This window comes from Buceros rhinoceros, unplaced genomic scaffold (genome assembly GCF_000710305.1).
Source record: "Buceros rhinoceros silvestris isolate BGI_N320 unplaced genomic scaffold, ASM71030v1 scaffold7169, whole genome shotgun sequence".
Taxonomy (NCBI): domain Eukaryota; kingdom Metazoa; phylum Chordata; class Aves; order Bucerotiformes; family Bucerotidae; genus Buceros; species Buceros rhinoceros.
Genome location: NW_010429681.1, coordinates 1 through 21,453, shown reverse-complemented (window position 1 = coordinate 21,453; position 21,453 = coordinate 1). Strand labels below are relative to the sequence as shown.

Here is a 21,453-nt window from a genome sequence, read left to right as displayed (position 1 = left end):
TGACACTCCATAATAGCTGCTTTCTGGCATCCAGCAGCCGGACACCCAGCCTGGACTGGATTTTCTGTCCTAGAAGCAACCACTGTGCATGTCCCAGTTGGGTCTGCATGGCAGAGAGGAAGTTATAGGGCTGGGCTACAGCTGGGGAGACCATCTTCCAGCAGGCATCCTTGAACATGGTGCACCTTGGTCTTCTCTGCGCCCACTTGGGTTTGCTTCTGGGCTGCAAATGCTTGGGCTGTGGACTCACTGGTAGGGAGCATGAAGCAGGACACACGTGACTCCTGGATCATCCCTGACAAGTCTGCAGTAATCCTCCCTACCCTGCAGTTCTTGTGCAGAAGCACCACCGCGAGAGGACTGTGACAGCTCAGTGCCCTACATGGAAGGGCTGCCTGGGTCAGACAGAATGTCATTTGCAGACGGCCTCTCCAGAGGCCTCGGCGGAAGAGGCCTCTCCCACTTCTATCCAGTTGCTATTCTTAGTTTTTGAAAACAATGGAACTGGAAGACCACCTTGGTTTGTACAGTTCTGATTTGAGTTGAGTCACGTGCCTGTTCCTGTACTGCTTCCATACCTCTAAACTTAAAATCTGGGATATGAAGAAACTGGCCAGGGAAGGAAGACATGTATTTGATTTTTGCTTAGGTTTGTTTGTTTGTTTGTTTGTCTGGTTTTTAAAAAACGAGGCACAGGGAGAAAAAGGGGGAAAACATCATTTGTTTTCTAGCTTAAAAGTGCTAGGAATATGAAATCTCTGATTTTATTTGTAGACTGCTGGAGGTATGAATTTGCAGCTTTTCCAGTCCTTACTTGGAGAGGCAAGAACGCTGAATGACTTATGAAACAGCCATCCTCCTAACTGTCAGGCATGTCTGTTGCATACATGTAATCAAAAATGAATGGAGATAGCATTGTAAGCGTGGTGAAGTCACTTTGTCTATTATTTGCTTGTATTTTGTCTTCTCAGCAGAAGAAAATCCATTCTCCAGTCACTGGCAGAATTATTCTAGTTGATCAAGCTCGATAAAATCAGAATTTCAAATGTAATTGAAAAAGGACAGAGGCAAGGAACACTAGCTTTTTTTGTTTTAATTTTCCACCCATTTTTTGTAATGAGTCATTACCGTAAACATACACACGAGGTGTTGCATGTATGTGTGCGTTGGGGAAAGCTTGTGCAACACAGCACAAAGCTGTTTGTTCTTGCACGCGATCCTTTTAAAACATGTTGGAAGGTGGAAGCTTTTGTCTGTCTAGGTCATGTGAAGGAGGCAGTATCAAGGTGTGCTGATCCTTGTAGCAGAGACCTGCAATAAAAGCCCAGACGTTTCAGAGGCTGCTATTTGGGGTGGGAGAGGAGGGTCTTTCTTCTGTGTCAGTCTGGAGATAATAGCCAGTGTGGTATTTTAATTTCTCAGGTAATTAGACGAGGAAACACAAACTCTGTTTAGTGTGGTTGTAACAGTGCAACGAGTTCTTCCTTGTTACTCTGCTCACCACTTGGGTATCCTAATTACATCACATGCTAGCAGCACAAGAGCAATTGTCACATCCGCATCGTACTCCACAGCAACTTGAGTGCCTAACCACAAAAAGCCGTGATACAGAGGGGCTGCAGTTCTCTGTTCCAGCCAGGCACCTGTCACAGCTCAGCAGATGATCTGAGCAGGTCTGGCCCAGGGAAAGTACTTTCATAACTTTCCCCTTGGAAGTGGTGAAAACAACTGTAATAAACACGGATATTCCCTGCAGTGTCATTGTTCAAAGTGACAGCTGAGGTCAGAGCTCCCCTGGGTCTTTCCCCTGTGCTCTCCTTGCCTGGCACTTGCAACCTGGGTAATCACCTTCCAGCACTCTGAATTCCCCATGCTGAAGTGCTTCTACGGATCACGTTCCCACGTTCCTTTTCATTTTCTGTCACCGCAACAGCCACCTTGCAATACCACAGTGCAAGAGAGGAAGTCTTGATGCCCAAAGTGCTACACAGATCATGCAGAAGAAAGTATTCCTGGGAGATACATTGGCCTACTAATCTTATCATCTAGTTCCTTCTGAGAGTTTCTAGTCTGCTTATGAGCAAGACAGACTGCTATCCCACTGATGAGCACATTCTTCCTCTGAGGAGGAGAGATATTGCATAAACTAACAGGCTGCCTGGAGGCAGGTTCAAAGGTTCTGTTCAAAACTTGCTTTAACAGTGTACTGCAGTATATAGTTCAACGCTCCATAGCAAACTAAGCTTTATTCCTTGCATGAAAATTCAAACAGCCAAAAGGCACCTGCTTTTCCCCCTGTTCATTTTGCATTTTTTCTAGTTTGTTGATGTCAAGTGTGTGCAAGATGTGAAGCTGTTGCTGCCTAGTTTTGTACAGTTATATCTTGGTGCTGGCTTTCTACTTGGTGTGTGAGGTGGACGAACGGATGCTTGATGGCCTGTAACTTGGTATCTAAGTTAGTAGGAATTGTTTTATACCTGCTTCAAGAGTAAAATCAAAGGAGTTGTGGGCTTTGTTTCACCAATATTAGAGAAGGTGCTTTGGAGGTTATTTTTTCTGGCTCAGGATGGATGCATGATCCTATTTTCTGATGTATCACATTCGAAAAATAACATAGTTTTGCATACTAATTTGGGGGGGGGAGGTGGGAGGGGAGAGAAGGACAGGTGACAGTGGGCTCCATGAGGTTTGTGTCTTTGAAAAGTTTGGAAGTAAGATTTATTCCTGTGATAATAATGGTGCTCTCTTTCTTTCTTTCTGTTTTTTCTCTCTCTCCCCCGCCTCTCTTTCATTTTCCTCCCTCCCACACTTCTTTCCTTCTGCAGCCTCTGGAAACCTTCTCTGGAGTTCTCCCCACCCTCTCTGCGAAGGACGAGCCCCTCTGGCTCCCACTCAGACCCCTGAACTCTAGGGAACAACAGGCTGTTTTGATCTCAAAGCACCTCCAAGGGAGCATATGCTCACACAGGTTTCTGACCAGAGAGACACATACCAAGATGTCTGCCTGCAGACACGTACACTCAGGAGCACATGAAGCACACGTGTGAGACTGCGGTGTGACACTCCAGCACCTCCCACCCCACGGCTGTTCACCAGCGCTGCCTGCCCCAGTGTGCTTCCACAGTTTGTTTTCTAGTCCTGCCTCTCTGGGGTGTGTTGGCAGCTCTGATACCAAGGTACACCGATATCGCCGCAAGCAATACCAGCCTGCTCGCAGAATCTGTGTTCCCTTTGATGTAATGATTCTCATTAAAGTCAGAGATTAAACTACAGGTGTTTGAGGATTTGCAGAGGGAGATAACAGTGTTTGAAAGGCTTGAGGTGATCTCAAGGCGTGGAGGGGAAAGGAAAAAGGAAAATGGGCTGCCTGATGGCTTTGGTAATTTGCAATGGAGAGCATGATACAGAGATTTGATATCATGCATCTCACTGGGCATCTACTCTAGTAAAACCAGAAATCACTTTTCCAGGGGTTAGGTTTTCTAATTTACGACAAGGACCATTTTTCAAAGAAGTTACCAACTTCTGGTGAAAGGCTGTTTGGTTGAGTGGATTCATTTGGAATATGAAAGGGGAAGAATTGGGACTGAGAGCAGACGTAGGTAAAAAGGAGAGCCTGAACTCCCTTTTTTTTTTTTATTTCTGCTCAATGGGGGATGACCTCAGGGTCCACAACCGAGTGAAGAAATAAGTGAATACAAAACATCTCTGGGGAGAGTAGCCATTGGCAGGAAGAAGAGCAGTATCTTAGACAGAAATAGTGTGGAGATGGGAGGCCTCTTCCAAGTTCAGCTGCAATAGTTTTGGCTGACAAGCTTCCCCAGCCATTTCCTCTGTCAGGGAATTGGAGGCCACAGTAACATTGGAGGAATTTTCTGTCCCACAAAGCCTGATGCAACCATGGTGGGCAGTGAGGGTAGGAACATTTCCAGGGCTGATATCCAGAGAAGGAGCAAGGAGCGTTAGTCCATCAGCAGGCACAGGGAAGGGTGTTCTACAGGGTCTCTTGGCACAGACACACAGGCGCATGGCCACTGTGCGTGTGGAGATGGCTTTGTGTCAGCCCTGGGCTGGTGGAGGCAGCCCTACCTGCCTTACGCTGCTCGCTCAGGGGCTGTGGCCCAGAAACCAGTTTTGGGCGAGTTGGGAGGTACAGGATATCCAGAGAAGGAGCAAGGAGCGTTAGTCCATCAGCAGGCACAGGGAAGGGTGTTCTACAGGGTCTCTTGGCACAGACACACAGGCGCATGGCCACTGTGCGTGTGGAGATGGCTTTGTGTCAGCCCTGGGCTGGTGGAGGCAGCCCTACCTGCCTTACGCTGCTCGCTCAGGGGCTGTGGCCCAGAAACCAGTTTGGTGCGTCTTGCAAGTTTCGGCTGGGCAAGATCTGTGCCTCTGGGGTCTGGCACTCTTGCTGAGGTCTGGAGAGGCCTCTGAAGTGGTCAGTGTGTGGGATCTATGGCATGCGCAGCTCCTTGCACTGCTTGCCTTTGCTGTCACCCCAAGGCAGGAGAACGGGGCAGCCTCAGGCCTGGGGATCATCCTGCTAATTGTTGTCACTCTCCTCTGTTGCCTCATTCTTGCTTCCACCTGACCCTACTGCTCTTCGCAGCTAGGAAATATCTCCAGCAAATTGACACAAGAGCTGATGGGGTCCTTTCTGCAAAGGAATTGACATGCACAATAAAACTGTGTCCATCTGTTGTAGTGCTTTATACACCTGCCTGAATTAGTGGACCAGGCTGAGCTGAATTACACGCTGCCCTTCACAGGTGCCTGCTGAAGTTATATTCCTCTTTTCAACAAGAAGCTCCCTGGAAAACTCTTCAGTCGTGGCATTGACTAACCTGGATCTCTGTTAGCTTGTCAGACCCCAGCTCAAGCCCCCTCCTGAGTGTATGCTGGAGATAGTGTTTTTAGCTGGCCTTCCAAACAGCCACATGGCAGGGCTCAAAAGCTTGGATGTGAGCTGAAAGCAGGGGCTAACTCTGTGGTGACAGTGTCTGCTGGAGCAGTAGTGTGACAGCTCATGCCAAACAACTGAGGCTTCTTCATCGCAGAAATGTCCTTAGCATGTCCCTCTCTCCTGACTGTGATGTTCCTGGTGCAATTCTCTATCACCTAGTGAAGCCAGTTCAGGCAGAGAAAATGGTCTGTAGAAGATGTGATTTGTGGACAGAAGTGAAGAAAGACTTGTCTCCTCTTTGATCTGCATATGCATCAAGGTGGTGGAAAAGGTGTGGATGGTGGTGGAAAAGGGCTGTTTCTATGTATGTGCGTCTCATATTGTAATCTTACACCAATTCTTTCCATATCTTGGCTACTTCTCCAGGTCTGAAAGGCTGTGCTGAGTTCCTGGGACTAATTTGTGTTAGGTGGCCCTGTAGCTATGATGCTTCGTCCTCCTCCTATTACCTTCTGTTCTGGGCAGCTGGTCAAAGCAGTGCAAAATTGGATGCAAGAGCACTATTGTGGTCCTGGTGTCTGTTTCACTTCATGTGAGCTTCAAAGAGAACAAGTTAACAGCCAGAATTGCTGCTCCAGGCCTGTCAGGGAAGGAGATCCATTCTGATTACTTAGCAGGAGTGCTAACATGCAGTCAATAGGATCTCACTCTGGAAGTGTCTTGTAGATGGGACTAACGAGTTTCCCATTGGAGTATTTGCTAAGAATGACTCCTTCCTGTGCCAAACCTGAATGACACCGTTTCTCCTTGCTGAGGAAAAATAATACCTCTCACCTTTAATATGAAGATCTCAGGACACTTTAATATAAAACACAAATTAGTTATCCCAATACTGCCATTGTAGGAAGAGTGGTATTTATCTTCTCCTTTCACACAGATCCAAACCTTGAGATTAAATGACTCGCCCATCTCACTTTCAGAGCTGGATAGAGAAGTCATGAGATAAAAGTCCCAATCCAGTTTTTAACTGAGATGTCTTGCTGTAACTAGTCAGCCTTGTACTCACCTATCTGCCGCATGCTTCTTTTCCTTGCCATCCTGTCCCTAATGCAGGAAGTAAATAACCCATCCAGTTTTATGGTGAAAGTATTATCTGTGAGCAGAAAGCAGCCACAGGTTTAGGGCTCCTTTCCAATTCTGGATATGCCTGCATGCTCCAAAGACAGTGCTAGGCACAAGCAGTGGGCAGCTCAAAGGAGATGTCTGTGTTGCCGAAGAGGGTGAGGTTCCAGGGCAGGCATGACATTGTTTGGCTGTGGGAAGAGCACAGGAAAGTCAGGCTGGGCATTAGGAGTTGGAGGTTGCTATCTTAACACAGAGGCAAACAAGCTGCGGATGGACCTTATGCTGCTTTGCAGGGTATGATGAACAGGGTGCCGTGCCCTGGCTGGGATGAACTGGCTGTAGGGGTGCGTTATGGGGCTGTGTCCTTCACCTTTCCACCACACCCTCCTAGCAGTACCATTGTTGCTCTGAGTGCTCCCAGCTTAGTAATAAGAGCGTACATAGTTGTGAACCTGTGCAACCCTACAGCTTTCCATCTCCATGGCAGCCAAGTCCAGTGCTTCCAGGGGTGCAGCTTAGCATACCTTTAAGGCAATGTGCCATGCTGTCCCTTTCATAAGTAAGTGATAAAAAGCCATGTATCTGCACATTCATCCCAAGTTTGGAGTGCTTTGCTCTGCAAAGCATGCCAGTGAGGAATAGTCCTCAGGCTCAGGGGACTGCCTGGCATTTACATAGGAATGCTCCTCTTTTTTCTCTGTCTGGGCTTACCAGATATATTTTTACTGACTTGTGTTTGAGTCTCCTTAGTACTCATCAGAACAGAATTTGAATGTGAGCCCAGTTTGCCTTCTGCTTTTCCCTGCTTTGGAGTACCCGCTAGCTTGCCACAGCCTGGAGCCAGAATACAGGTCAGCTCAGAAGGAACATGGACAGAGTTCAGTGTGTCAGTATACACCCAGCTATTTTGCCTTGCCTGCAAGAACTCTGGATCTGCAAAACTCCTGGCAACAATATTGTGTTATGGAGAGGACCGTTATTTCTCTTAGGATGAGAAGGACTTGGCTGTTTCTGCTTTGGGTAAGGTAATTATGGCTGAAGGCATATACTCTACAATGGCTGGCCTAGAAAATGCCAAAATGGTTCTCTTTAGCATTAGTGCTTTATAAAACTGTGCAGTAAAAGAAGTCGAAATATGTTACTGGTCTTCTGTTGTCTCATCCTGAAAAATGTTCACCTGTCATGTTTCAGATGGGGACCCATTGCAGACAGGGGGAAGATGGAGAGAGCAAGCAAGGACAAAAGGAATAAGTCTAGTTAGTACAAGCTTTTGCCATGGTTTGTGACTTAAGCATTTTCAAGGTGATGCGAGTCGCAGCCATTTTTCTTCCATGGCACAACGCTTTTTATCCTGCGGGAAGAATTGTAGAAAACTACTAGAAAGACTACCTTGGTAGTCTTTCTCTCACACAGGTAGAAACTGATTTACACAGGGAGACAGAGGTGATGGGAGAGACCTCTTTACACATTTACTAAACAGGAGACAGTATGCATTGTTTCAAACCACAGGCTGCAACTGCAGGCTAAGTGTATCCCTGTAAGATATCCCTGTGACTTACTTGCTATCGAGAGGCAGTGGAGCTGCACAGAACTTGCCGACAATGGGTGACTCATCCTTCCTCCAAAATCGATTCTTGGCAAGATACTTCAGTGTCACACTGTTTACTTGGCAGAGGGGAACTTGGTGGGTCAGCAGCCGTTTGCCCACCTCCTGGTGCTTAGGTCTACAAGGCAGGGTGAGAGATATGAGGGAGAACATTCAGTCAACCTGCAGATGCAGGCCATATGCAGATATGTTGAAACACTGGAGGAACCTCGGGTATTATTGTGAAGCCCTCACATAATAAAATAGAGTAAGAAGACTCATCTGTCAAAACAGGACAGTGCATCAGAGTCTTACCAGCTGTGTCTCCATGTTTTATCTCTGTAGTCAGGCATATTTTTGTGTAAATATCCTTCCTTCCATCACACAATTACAATAACTTTTCTTGCTATTGCATATAAATTGAAACAGCGCCTGGATTGCTACAGAGAGGTAAGTAAGTGGTAGATAAAGTCACCATCTATGAAATCACGAGTGGCACAGATAGGGATCGGTTGTTCATGATGTACACAAACTAAGGGTCATCAAAGAAAGCTAAGAGATGGCAGGCTGAAAGACGTTGCACACTGCACAGAGCACCGTTCCTTTTAAGCTGTTAAAGTCCTTGCTGTGGGATGTTGTAGATGCTGGAAAGCTTAGATGAGTGTACAAGTCATGGGAGGGGGACTGGACAAGTTTGTGCGAGACAAAAGCCAAAGATCTCACCTCTGGCTCTGAAAGCCCCTGAGATGTAATTAGTCAAACACTGGGAAACTATTTGGGAAAGTATTGCTACATGCTTACACTGCTTTTTTTTTGTACTCTTCTCTAGGTATTAGCTTTTGACCGTGTTTACGATGGGATGCTTGGGTAGAGGGACGTTTTTGTGTCCCTATGCTCTTACCCAGGTATCACAAACTGAGAAATGCCAGAGGTTTGGCTAGCAACCAATGATTAGAGCCCAGTCATTTGTGTGCTATTAAGGAGTGCTGTCCAACCATTTTATATAGGTGGGCCACTTCCCTTCTGTGGGGACTATCCAATGGGCCTTCTTTATGCTTGATCTTCTTTGGCATCTCTAAGAGCCTGGAGATCACTGATTTCCTTGTGCTCGTGAAGAATATGTATGTAGCTGACAGTACAATCCCAGAAGCACCCATTTAGATGCCCGTTTGACGCTCCAAGCTTGACTGCACTGGAAGGCTGAGCTCTGCCTAGAGCACGGAAGTTTCTTTGCTCTTTGCTACCATGTGTATTAAAAGGAGTATCTTCAATTTTATACTCTCAAATCTGTAGAATTTTTTGCTGTAAGCAATTTTTTTGGTTTAGCCTTGTGCTTCTTAGGAAGGCACTGAAATAAAACATAGCTTCTGTTCTCCCCAGGTAACGGTAGCTCTGGGTAGGTTACCCTGCTGTAACTCTACTGTCTCATTAAAAGTTGAGGGTACAGCAAAGCCTCAGGATTGCCTGCCTGTCTCACTCCCACGAGCAGCCTTTCTCTCCAGTGCTCACATGCCTTCTGCTGGATGCCTATCAAGCCCCATGTCTGACAACTGCAAAAGGAAGTGCTGCATGTCTTTCTGAGAAGATCAAGTGTCCTGACCTGACCTGGGTGTTACTATTTCCTCCCTCCTGCATCTTTGGAAAAGGCAGATTTGGCTCCCAAGCCAGGAAGGGGTTGAACAAACTGAGCTCCACCAGGCTGGAGTACAAACTCCAAATTCCAGTGTCTAGCTGGAAAGCTGTGACCAAGCAGCTATGTCACTCCGGACAGCACCCTGGATGTGGCTTCCCCTTTCCTGGTTCCCACCCCTGCCTCCTGGTGCCCAGGACTAAAGCAGCAATATAATTAGCTTCAGCACACAATATTTTGGCTTAGCAGTAAGGACAGCGTGGGAGCCCGTGCTGGAACCCCTCTGATCCTAGCAGAGCTCTTTAACAAGCTGTTTTCCTGCTTCCTGAGGCGGCCAGCAGCACGTACTAGCTGCGTGTTTACATTGCAGTTCCCAGCCCACAGTAGTGGGCAGGAAGGTATAAGAAGAAGTAGGTGAGGAAGATTTCCTCTGGAGAACTTCTCTGTGGTGGGGAGATCCCCCTGTGGCAAGGGCTGTGGAACAGGAGTCTGAGTCTAGTCCTTTAATTCAGTTATTGTTCGGAGGAGGGTGGTGCTTTCAAGAGATATCTGCCCATCTACACATGTGGTCTTGGCCCCCTGTGCCCTGGACTTTTCCTTATAGTGGAAACCTGGGTGCTTTTCTGTTTTACCACAGAGGCAACAAGTTACTGAACACATTTCTTACTGTGCAGAGATGCACCTTCTCCTCTTTGCAGCTGCTGTCCTATTTGGCATCAAGAGAAATATCTGAGCCACCAAGTCCATCAGTCTGGAATCTCTGGTGGATGGGGTCTTGCTGGAGCCATCTCTGGCAGAATAGAGCTGATAACTATCTGACAGTGCCTGAGGTTTGAATTGGCACCAGGCAAGGGAATGGAGTAGAAAAGGAACCAGCATAGCAACACAAAAGTATGAAAATTTGGGGATTCCAGAGTATGCCTACTGCTTTGTGCACTGAGGGAAGAGATGGACCTAACCAGGGTTGCCAATCATGCCTGATTCTTGAGAGCATTTAAGGTAAATGTGGAGGGACTCCAGAAGAAAGGTTGTGGTTCATCACACAGTGACTGCACTCAGAGAGATATGCTATCATTGTGCCTTTTCTGGACAGGTATAAACATCCTTGCACATGGAGCTGGGATAAAATGGGAACATGCACTGTCACTCACATGGTGATCTTCGCTGTGTCCTTGGTGCTGTTGCTGCAGAAAGTGACTTCAATGGTGGTGACTATGTTTCGTTTCTTTTGCAAGTGGAACTCAACCAGGCTGTGATGGACTGAGCAAGAGGCAAAGTATGTGGGCGTGAGAGCAGGTACTATCAGTTGGACCGACCCCTGCCAAATGAAGGCATCTAACCCTCATTTCCTGGCCCCACCAGCAGAAAGAAGAGGAAACAGACATAGGAAAGAAACTAGGCTCTGGGGGGTAAGAAGCACAGTGGACAGGTCTGCATAGTCCAGTGTAAACAGACAGCCATTTTCATTACCTCTTTACTTCAGTCCTGAAGCCATGTGGCTGTCTTAATCCAGGGCTGTGCCCACACTAATAAACCCGTTGGAGAGGGTCTTATGGGGGAGGTGTGCAGAGTTATTGCTCTTCAGCTGTGTGTCTCAGACCATCTGGGTCACAACAGCTGATTCTGATGGGGATGGTAGGTTGCAACTGCCTGGCCTCCCAGAGAACCTGCCTCTGACTTGTTTTTTCTCATTGTTACTTACCACAGAATGGAGCTGAGGGACCAGTCATTAAATAAACTTTCACTTCCCTGGGCAGCTTTCTCATGTTGACACCTGCCTGCTCCAACAGGCCTGCAGGAGGAAATAAAGCCATTGCAGGGTAAGCCATAAATGACTCTGAACAGGAATATAACCGGTCCCGATTCACCTCCACTGACCCCACCCAACTCCACTGTCTCAGAGGACAGACTCTTTCTTTATACCAGTGCAAATCAGAGGAAGCACAGGTTGTGGTGCCTGTTTGACAGGTTAACATCCACTCAGAAAACATATTCCGGCTACCCCCAGTAATCACCCTCAGAGCACTTCTTGGTGGCTTTGTTTCATTCCTCTGCTAACAAACCACATCATCAGTTGCGCCTGATGCGTGCAAAATGAGCAGCACTAAAGACCACCAAGTCAGAAAACTTAGTGCAAATGTAAAAGACAATGCAAACACAAGGTGCTGGGAAATTGAATTTTTCTTGGTCAAGTGAGAAGGCCACTATAACTCAAAACCTGAAACACTGACTAGCTGAAAATGTGGCTTGGTGAGATGGGGGAAGGGGTGGCTGATCTGAAAGCACCTACACCAAAAGAGGCCTCTCCTTATATTCCCCTGGTATCAGGCTGAAAATAGCCCCAGAAGCCACTTCCTCTCCTTGTGCCACTGCCCAGTTTCAGAAGCCTAAAAGAAGCAACTATTACCTTTTCCCAGTCTAGGGAGTTCATCTCTGAGGTGGCCATGGCAGGAGTTTATGAGAAAGAGGTGACACAGCAACAGTGAGCAGTTTGTAGAAAAATGGGACTGCAGGCTTGGGCTAAAATTTCCAGCTGCTTCTCTAAATCAAGAAAATTTTTGAGCTAATTGAGCACTTGTTAGGCGGGTGATTCCTGAGACTCTCTTTCAAGTCATTTGTGGGCCCTATGAAACATTCAAAGATAGGAATGTTCAAGATGTTGGTGTTGTACCTTGGGCAATATATGTGCTTTTAGAGCCTCTCGCCTGAAAACTAAACAGCTTCTCACTATCCCCAAAGAGATCCAAAGCAAATCCTGCTGAGACAAATCTGAATCGTGTACTGTGCTCTATACTGACACAATGACACCCATCAGGAATGTATTGCCATCTGCTCCAGGAAGGTCTCATGCTGGTACCATACCTATTCTGGGACAGGACAACAGGAAAGGAGCAAGACAGTCCACGCAATGACCGTTTAAAAAATCTTGATGACTTGCACATGGGAATGCCATGATTGGACAGGAATGTTTCAAGGCACTGATATAGAGATGTACTGCTCTCATGTGATCACAGATCAGATACTTATAGCCTGCAAGAAAAAAAGGAAAAATGCACCCAGAGAAAAGCAGCCATGATCCTTTTGCTTGGTTTCAGTCTTTTTGCCTGTTCTCAAGGCACTGAGAGTCAGGAAACACTCTTACTGATTCTCCAGCCATCCCCTTCCCATTAATAACATCTCCATGACAGCAAGTCGAGACTCCACTGCAAGCAGAGTTATGGAGGAAGTTAGAACTGTATCTCCCGGAAGTGTATCTCCTCCAGAAGTGAAGGACTGCCATGTCTCCATCAGTGTACCATCAGTGAGGCCCCAAGCTCTCTGAAAGGGAGTACAATAGTTTTGACTCCCACCTGCACTGGTACTCCAGCTATGAGAAGTGGGATGTTCCCTGTAATCTGACCCTCAATGCAGCTGGCTCATCCAGAACATGTTTGAATATTTTTCGACACCATTTACTGTGTAAAGTCCTATTCTCTAGAAGAAAAAGGCAGTGATTGTATAAACTATCTCTCTAAGTACAGACACAGCTTGGAGCATGAAAACAAAAAGAAGATTTCGCTAGTAGTACCTAAGAGCCTTTCTAGCAAAAATGTTTTATTTGATGATACAAACTCTACTGATACTAGGGTTTTGGCTCATACAGAATTGTAACCAAAATCACATTTCTTGACAGCAGTGCTGCCAAGACACTTGACCTGTATGTGATTTTAATTTCAGCTGCTTGTTGTACTGCTTGAGAGGAGATGTGGGCCTTGAATCTTTGCTGCCACATGTCTTTACAAATACATGTCTCATTTTGATGTCTGCCCTGACCACAGCAGGAGCTGGTTGCCAAACAGCATTTTCACAGGCTGCTAAATAGCCATGAAAGCCCTTTTCTTGGCCACAAAGCGTTCTTACCTGCAGAGATGAATCGGGGGCATCCTGGCTGATCTTTGCCTCCATTGACAAAATAATCGATGTGGCCTACAGGAATCCGGATCCCGAAATCTGAAAAGAAGTGAAATGTCACTTCATTCTTATGCTTGACTCTTCTATAGGCTTTACCCTACATGGTGTTTGACAGACCCAAATAATTGGTGGAACATTAGTAGTGCTAGCCTAGCTCCAGCGCTGGAAACAGCAAGGACAGATTTCCCCTTCCTACACACCTTCATTGTGCAGATTTGTTGCATGGAGCAGAGCGTGCTCCAGCCCTGCCACCAAAATAACTGGCAACTGAGGCTTAATCACCACCTCTGTGACTCAGGTTCTCGATTCTGTATAATCCTTTAGCAAAACTGACCACAACCTTAATGGGGGATTATGAAGCATGACTGACAGTTATGTTGGTAGAGATTTTTGTGATTTCCAAGCAAGAGGTGTGACTCAAAGGCACCACATTATTCTTTAGCATGTGTTCTGCCTACTTAGACCTGAAGCAGTTTAGAAAAGGTACTCTGTGTTACACCAGCTGTTGCTTTGACTGTTTCTTTCCACTGGCGCTCAAAGTGGGACCCTTCTTATGTAAGGTGGGAAAAAGCAAAGTAAAACCAGATATGTGAATTCCTTCCAGGTGGTAAAAGCCACACTGAGCAGATTCTGCATAAATCATTTTGCTTTAGCAGGGTTAAGGAAGTAATTATTGGCTGGCAGACTGCTCTCTGTTTAATCTCCACCTGTTGCTGTGAAGTGCTCTGAGGTATGGATTCCTGCCAATGAATTCATCATAAAACCCTGTGTAATCAAGAAACATACTCAGAGTGAACCTGAACTCATGGTAATCTGTCATAAAAGACACATTGACCTACACACTCCTTAGAAATAATGATGTCAAGAGGAGAAGTATGGGCTGAAGAAGATGGAAGCCAGCTTACTGTCAGCATCAGTATGAATGGCTTCCACAAAGAGGGCATCTCCAGGATCCAGGCGTTCCTCAAGGCTGGCTCTGGTGTACTTAGGGCCTGCAGGATCCAGACCTGTAACAAAATCAAACGCCTCAACAAGAAATGCTCTTCAGCACCTCTCCTTCTTATTTCTGGACCAATTATTTTATCCAAAACTTTAAAAATGGCACATGATAGAAATGATAAAATAATCCCAAGTTGCACTTGTTATGTTCCAGAATGGTTTCTGCCCCCATTAACCTCCACGATAATTTCCCTACCTCGTCCTCCATTGTTCCACTCCCTTCTAGTAGTTTTGCACCTCAGGTTTCTAGGCTGTAAAGCCATGACTGAGCTTCAAATAACTCTGGCAGAGTGGGTGTAGTGTCTTTTGGATTTTTGGTGAAAGAGAATCAAACTTGCAACACCTTCCCTAATAGTACTGTCATCTGTATTAGCACTACAGTCTGAGAAATCTCACTGAAAATCATCAGTTAGGTGACGAATTTAGCATCCCAGGTATTAACCAATCCAAGCACTACAAAAGTGTGATACTATCAAACATCCTTAAAAAAATGAGGCTTCTGATCCCTCTTCCCTCTGTTAAAGTCAAGTCCTTAAGCAGCCATCTACATTTTTGCATAAAACTTGCTCCTAGAGCAACTTCTCGGGAGTCAAATGAAGGCAGAAAATTATCCTTGCAATACCAAGGTACAGGTTAAAGACTTTTTTTTGTTGTTGTTCTGGCTGAGGTTTATCCTATTTACTTTCTGTAGAAAAGTAATCTCACAACATTTTTTTTTTCACTTTGGAGTGAAACAACAATAATAGTTTAAGAAGCAGCTTTGCTTCACATGCCACTTGCCCTCAGAGCTAGCCAGTTTCACTGCCTTGGACTCAGTCCCATTAATTCTCTATGGAGAAGGCAGTATCAACAATATACAAACCTATGTGTCTGCATTTGTGAAGGGGCAGGGAAGGACGAAAAGGGAAAGAAGGGAAAAAAAAATCCCAAACCTTTCCTATTCTTTCTACAAATAAAAGCTAATAATGGGACAAGGGGTCAGAAGAATTTACTGTTTTAATCTTATTTCTGTGTTTTTTAATCTTGAAGCACACAAAAAGCTGAGAGGTTCCCCACCCACTTCTACAGACCAAGTTTTTGTTAAAGGCTTTAAGAGATACTGAAAAGTGTTATTCAGTATAGCTTAAAGTTCTCCTGAGGAGGAAGAAACACCTAATATGAGCAGCAGTCAATTCTAACAGCTCCAAGGCAAGCATGTTTCCATTCTCTATTCTCTATGTCTACCTCTTCCATGCATAAGCTGCATAAACTCCATTGAGAAGTACGTCCTCAGCAGCTAAGGAAACCATTCACTGAGTCTAAACTCAGTGAATTCCTTCAGGCCTTCAGGCCTTTTCATTTCTTCTGCAAGTATTGAAACAAATTGCTCTTCAGAAATTTTGGATATGGGCTGTTCATTCCAGTTCCTGTACCATTTGCTTTCCTGCACAGGGAGATATCCATAGGAATAGGCATTAGGCATTAGAGATCTCCAAGACTCACTCTGGTTTTGCTCCACAGTTCTTTTTAGGTGACTGAAAACACTTCAACAAATTATGGGTCTGGGATCACATTCCTCTGTGTGTGTATGTATGTCTGTAAGGACGTAGATGAGATGACGTATCTTGGGTCTAATTCCACCTGTCTTCAGGCTCCTAAATCTGAACTGGAACACAAAATGCCCAGTGTGCCTATGAAATCACAGGACAATCAGGAGTGTAGAAAAAGGATTGTCTTCTAGCAGAGTTAAAAATTAATGGCGTAAATAAAACTACAGATCTTTTACCACATGAAGAAGGCATGAAGGGGAGGAGTCTCTGACTCTGAAGTTAACTACCATGGTTTTCTGGGAAAACTGCTTCTGCTTCTACTTATCTGAAGATGTTGCTGGTTATAAAATCCTGATGTGGGAGAGTGGTTGCTCCAAGCCCCTCCTAAGGTAAACTTGACTCACAGCTTAAAAAAATGCCCAGCCCAAAACTCAGCACCTGTTAAGAAATGCCTGTATTTCATGCAGTGTGGGTAGCTGTGACATGTAAAGGCTGAACCAACATTTCTCTGAATTGCCCTGCTAAGTGTGCAGCGAGACCCTCCTTAAGAATATCTCCGTGAGACAGACCAGCATGGGCTGAGGCAGACTGGGAGCTGTCATCACTCTACAGGAACCTTTATGTCTGTTCTTTCTTGGTGTCATTTTCCCCTCCTATCAAAACTAATCTCCATCCCTGGGGATTCCCAGAACTTGACAAGACCCTTGACAACCTGATTAGATTTAGAAGGGAGCCCTGCTTTGAGGGTGGAGGGGTGTGGACTAGAACTTCCAAGGTCCCTTCTTACCTAAATCATTCTGTGACTCTATTCACACTCCATACCTAAAGGTGACAAGGCCCTAAGTGAACCAAAAAGCTCTAAATACCATGGTCAGCCTCTAACCATCTTTGTAATTTCCCCACTGCAACCTCTTCCTCACACCCAAGAGTCTGGCTCATTGTGTTTAGTATCAGAGTTGCTACAACTGAGTGACCTTAGACCAGTCTACTGTAAAACCAGCTGACTTGTGGGAGAGAACAGCGAGATGCCTCATCTGGGCCCTCCCAACGTTGGCCCTGCCTACGTTGCTGTCCCCTTGGCTCTCAGCTCACATTTCCTGCAGAGCAGCTCTCTCCTGCTGCTCCTCCATGATTACACGCATTATAGGCTTTAATTTTAAGAACCACAGAGGTATACCTGCTATAAAGTGGAAGCAAAGCACTCGGCTTTTCATTATTCACAAGGCCTCACATTCTTTTAAGCTGGCACTAATATGAAGAGTGGAGCAGAAGTAGGAGGGTCTTTTTGCAAATATATGCATTCTTTTGGCAGTGTGGAAGGGACTGATGGCTGGAAAGGCATTGTTGGGCTCTTCTGAAGCTAGGAAGAAGCCAATAAGCTTGGATTTAATGGGCCTTTATGCAATTAAAAGACCACTATGGATGACTCCCCTTCCTTGCTCTTTCATTCTCTCCCTTGAAGAGGAGGTGCGGACTCAGTTTTATGATACCTGTTATCCGTCCCAGCTGACCGCCATGGAAGTGCCCCACCAGGCCACCAACATGTGCACCCAGGCTTACCCCAATGATGTGGATGGATGTTCCCGAGACTCCCAGGGCCTACAGATTGATGATAACACGAATTAATGTTTCTGCAGCAGAAAGGTGAAGTACAATGTCCCAGTCCATGCAGCAGCTCTGCAACTCTTCTAATACAGGATTGGTGTTGAAGTGTATGGTGGTGAAACAAATAGATGTGGGAATGATGGGTATTGCCCTTTCTGTTTTTCAGACTCTTTTTTCAGGTCCATAGAGACAAACTCAACCCTAACCAGGTTAGTCAAATGGTCCTGTTCATAAGAGAAGCCTGTAGCGTCTCTTTCCACAGCTTGGTTCAAACTGAATTTCCCTGTCTCAGCTGAGTGACCCATGTTCACCACATGAATAATCTTTCTCTAAAGCAGAGGAATTTTTTTCTTCACTTTTATACCACCATCGTACCAATATCCTGATTAGTTTTTTGAGATTATATTTTCAGAGATTAAGGACTTATCCATGGGATGAACTGGAAGGTAAAGCACAGGCACTTAGACCTGATGTGAGATCCACAGGAATTCAGCTGCCTGCAGGCTGGTCTGCATGATGCAGTAGCATACCATGGGAGAGCATATGGTGCACAAGCCCATGGGGGCAAGACGAAAAATCCTGACTTTGAAATGTATAAAGCCATGTCCTGGAGCAGTACTGAGGCTTATGAGAAGAGACTATAATCTTCTGTGATCTAGTGTCCTTAAGTAGCTGGACTAGAGCTCAGCAGAGACATGGAATGAGCAGTGGGGACACTGTCCAGCTCAGTCATTTGTTCACCGTGTGACCTAATCAGTAATGAGGGGTGACAGTCCTCTCCCTCTCCACCACAGCCGCCACCCCTATCCTTCTAATGACTCAGCAGCTCCCAGTGTTGCTGTATTTCTGGACAGAAGTGTGTGACTGTGCACAACGCAGTGCACACCCGGGAACTCCCATGCTGTGCAGCCTGGCTCTGCAGTGCAAACATCACACAGAGAGTTTACGCGTAGCTGGTTAACACAAAGGTGTATCGCCCTCATTGTCTACGTGTTGTTCAGCTGTGCTGTGCACAAATGAACTGGGACACATCTGGGGATTTCCAGCTACTGGAAAGTACATCTGAAGCCCAAAGCAAATCTAAAATAGCCCATGTGCTCCAGCTCCCTCAACAAAACTTCTGGGCAGAAGTAGACTGTCTAGTGAAGCATGAACCTGAGAAAACCCAAGGCATCCTTCAGGTTTGTCCCAGGCTGAAGAAGCAGCTGACAACAGGGATGTTTTTCCAGAAAATGTCAAAACTCAAGAGAAAATAAAATTAAAAAAAAAAAAACAAAACAGTGCCATGCCCAAACCTGGACTGAGAGAGAAGAAAAAAAGAAATTTCTTTAGTGCTACATAGCACTTGCTCTGGAATAAAGAGCCTGTTTGTCCAGCTCCTGTAGACAGCAAGCTGGGAGCAGTTCTCCGGATTGTTTGCAGAAATGGCATTCTCCAGCCATGCTCCCCCCACCACTGGAAATGCACAGTAGCTTACCAGGAGCTTGCTGATGAATTGTGAGATGGAGAGGGCTAGCTGTGTGACATTTTCCACTGCAGAGGGATAGGCTCCTGTAGACCCATAAACCCAGTCTACTGCAATCACATTCACCTGGCTTGTGTGCAGTATGGCATGGACAAGCTCTTCAATCCAGGAAGGCTTGGTACCTAAAGCCCTGTGGAGTCATTGGAAACAAGGATGTTAGATGCCTTCCAAAGTAGGGCATCTGCCAATATATTGTTCACTGGTGCTGGTGCTTCACATGTCTCAGAGGAGGCTGCCAGACAGTTGCTGAAAGATTTTTCGGGTGCCAGATGCCTACGTCTGGCTTTTTTTTTTTTTTTCCTGTGATAGCATAACAACACTTTCCAGAAAGCACTGATTCAGAAGGGAACCAGACATTTTAACGAACGAGATTTTCAGGGATCAGGCTGAGATCTCAGTCTTGCTGTGGTGCTTCAGTTAGCCACCACAGACCCCATCTGGAGTAAGTGAGCTGACCAGGAACACCTGGATCCTGCTCTGCTACCAACTGGCAGGAAGTCCTTTGCCAAATCACCTAGGCTTTCACTGCTATTTTAAAAAAAAAATCTAGACTAAATAATTCCAGGAAAACTCAGGAAGCTATGTTCTACCTATTTCCCCTAACACCACCTCGTGACAGATGTGCTATGTCATACGAGGACAATAGCTGGTTATTTGAAAAGATCCTGGAACATCTTCTGTAGTTTCATCCAGGTCTTCTATGCACTTTCTAGTCAGGCTTTTGCACATCTAAACAAATAATGTTATATGGTCATACCTGGCTGAAAAATGGCAGAGTAAAATAAGCTTGCAGAATGGTGACAGCTTAAAAAAATCCAGCTCAAATCTCTACAGTTTCAAGAACAGAAGTATAAAGTGTCTGGCAGGGCTCCTAAATGGCTGACTAATCCAGGCTGTTGATAGATCAGGACATGAACTTCAGGAAGATAATTTAAAGGGACAAGAATCTTGAAGAAAAGACTTCTTAAATAAAAAGGTTGAAAGAAGGAAAGAAAAGGAGAGAGGTAAAGGAGGAGAGAGTGAGAGAATGAGCAAGAGTCAAAGAAAGAAAGAAAAAGAGAGAGAATAGACTCTAATTTCCTAACATTTTTTAGGCTCAAAAATATGTGAAACGCACACAAAATAGGCAGCTGGTCACAGACTAAAGGAGTTCAAGTTGTGCTGTAATAAGGATTGTCAGTAGCATTCTCCATGCCTCTGGCCCTGGTCCACCAGCAGTCTCCCAGGCAATTCCCAGGTCCACTTGGGGCTGAGCACTCGACAGTTCTTAGCAGGTGTTTCTCATGTGACACTCTGCTGGGAGACTAGGAAGGTCACACGAACGGGAATTTTCTGTGTCAGCCCCACACTGTGCTTGGGAGTGCACCAGCAGTGTTTAATTTGCCAGTAAAAACTTAGTCACAATGCTCTTCTTTCTCTTACCTGAAGCCATGGATTATGATTTTGGTTTCCAGGCTGCTGTTGAAGCTGCAGTTCTTGATGTCATCATCGGCTAAAATCAACTCCCCACAGCTGGGGCGTGAGGAGGTGAACAGAAGAAACTGGACCTTAAGTTTACTGCCCCGTAGGAAATTTGCTGTCTGGAAGTCAGTGCAGTGATGCCCCGGGAGTCTCTCTGCACTCCCTGCAATGAGAGGGAGTGATCAGCATATTTAGTCTGCGTTTAGGCAATGGAGAAAAAAAAAAATCCCTCATTCTAATTCATTAGGAAAATGAAGGTAGCAATCTCAATTCTATTGATAAAGATTAAAAGGACAGAACATAAATCTCTTAAAATCAGCCTACTCTGGAAACTTTATCTGTCTGATAAAGTTGTTTCTGTCCTTTGATGGAATTCCAGCACTGCCTGGGGAAGATAACCGTGGACCTTATGGTAGCTTTGACTTTCATGAGTTGTTTTACAAAGATTTGAATGACAGTCTGTTGATCAGTTGTTTTTCTTTTTTTTCAAAATCATCCACACTTGCCAGCTACTAAGTACGTTTATGATCTGTCTATTAGATCTTTCAAAAAATAGTTGCCAACAGGTAGTCACCTCTGCATGGAGATATTTCTATTCAGACTCCAGTAGGCTTAGTAGAAGGTAGAAGTCTAATTGATAATTGTATCAAGAATCCAGAAATAAATATGAGAATGGTGATGATAAAATATGAGAATGCTGCTGATGAAATATTAGAATGCTGATGACAAAATGTGTAAATGATCATTTCCTGATTGATTCATTTACTGGATGAAAAGGGTTTATGGGAAGGAAAAGGCAGCTACTGGAAGACACTTGATCTAGAAGGAAAAAAAATCTCAACTCTGTAGCTAGTAAAAATGTGAGCAAATTGAGGCTAGAAAGCAAGAATAGAAGTTTAGCAGTATGTGTGTTTAGGTTACCCACAGAAAAACTGTATTCTCCACCTCTTGTAAATTTTCAGAGGACTGGCTGCTATTTTGAAAGACTTGTTGAAGTTAAAATGTTGGACTTACTGACTTTATAAGTCAACTTTATTGACCTATGATGAGCAGAAAGACAACTAATTGATTAAATGATCCTTTCTGACCTGAGAAGTCTTACTTTATTTACTAGCATATGATAATACTAGCATATAA

At 45.1% G+C, this 21,453-nt stretch overlaps 2 protein-coding genes across 3 annotated transcripts in view; one reads left to right on the top strand and one right to left on the bottom strand.

The window, feature by feature from the left end:
• Nucleotides 1-2,911, top strand: part of POPDC2 (popeye domain containing 2) — a 12,388-nt gene extending 9,477 nt beyond the window's left edge. Inside the window, exon 4 of one of the 2 annotated variants that reach the window (XM_010142726.1) lies at nt 2,826-2,911. In XM_010142726.1, coding sequence (XP_010141028.1) covers nt 2,826-2,911 — 86 coding nt within the window. Of the gene's footprint in view, nt 1-2,823 lie in introns of both variants that reach the window. The other variant, XM_010142724.1, reaches the window with a different exon arrangement.
• Nucleotides 2,912-6,134: 3,223 nt separating this feature from the next.
• PLA1A (phospholipase A1 member A) lies at nt 6,135-20,479 on the bottom strand (the record flags this gene model as incomplete). The annotated part of the gene is made up of 10 exons (XM_010142728.1): nt 6,135-6,219; nt 7,591-7,755; nt 10,398-10,506; nt 10,949-11,038; nt 12,109-12,276; nt 13,147-13,236; nt 14,103-14,204; nt 17,216-17,324; nt 18,808-18,985; nt 20,278-20,479. Coding segments are annotated over 10 exons (1,298 nt in total), but the record flags the coding sequence as incomplete, so codon positions are not given.
• Between the last annotated feature and the right edge of the window lie 974 nt (nt 20,480-21,453).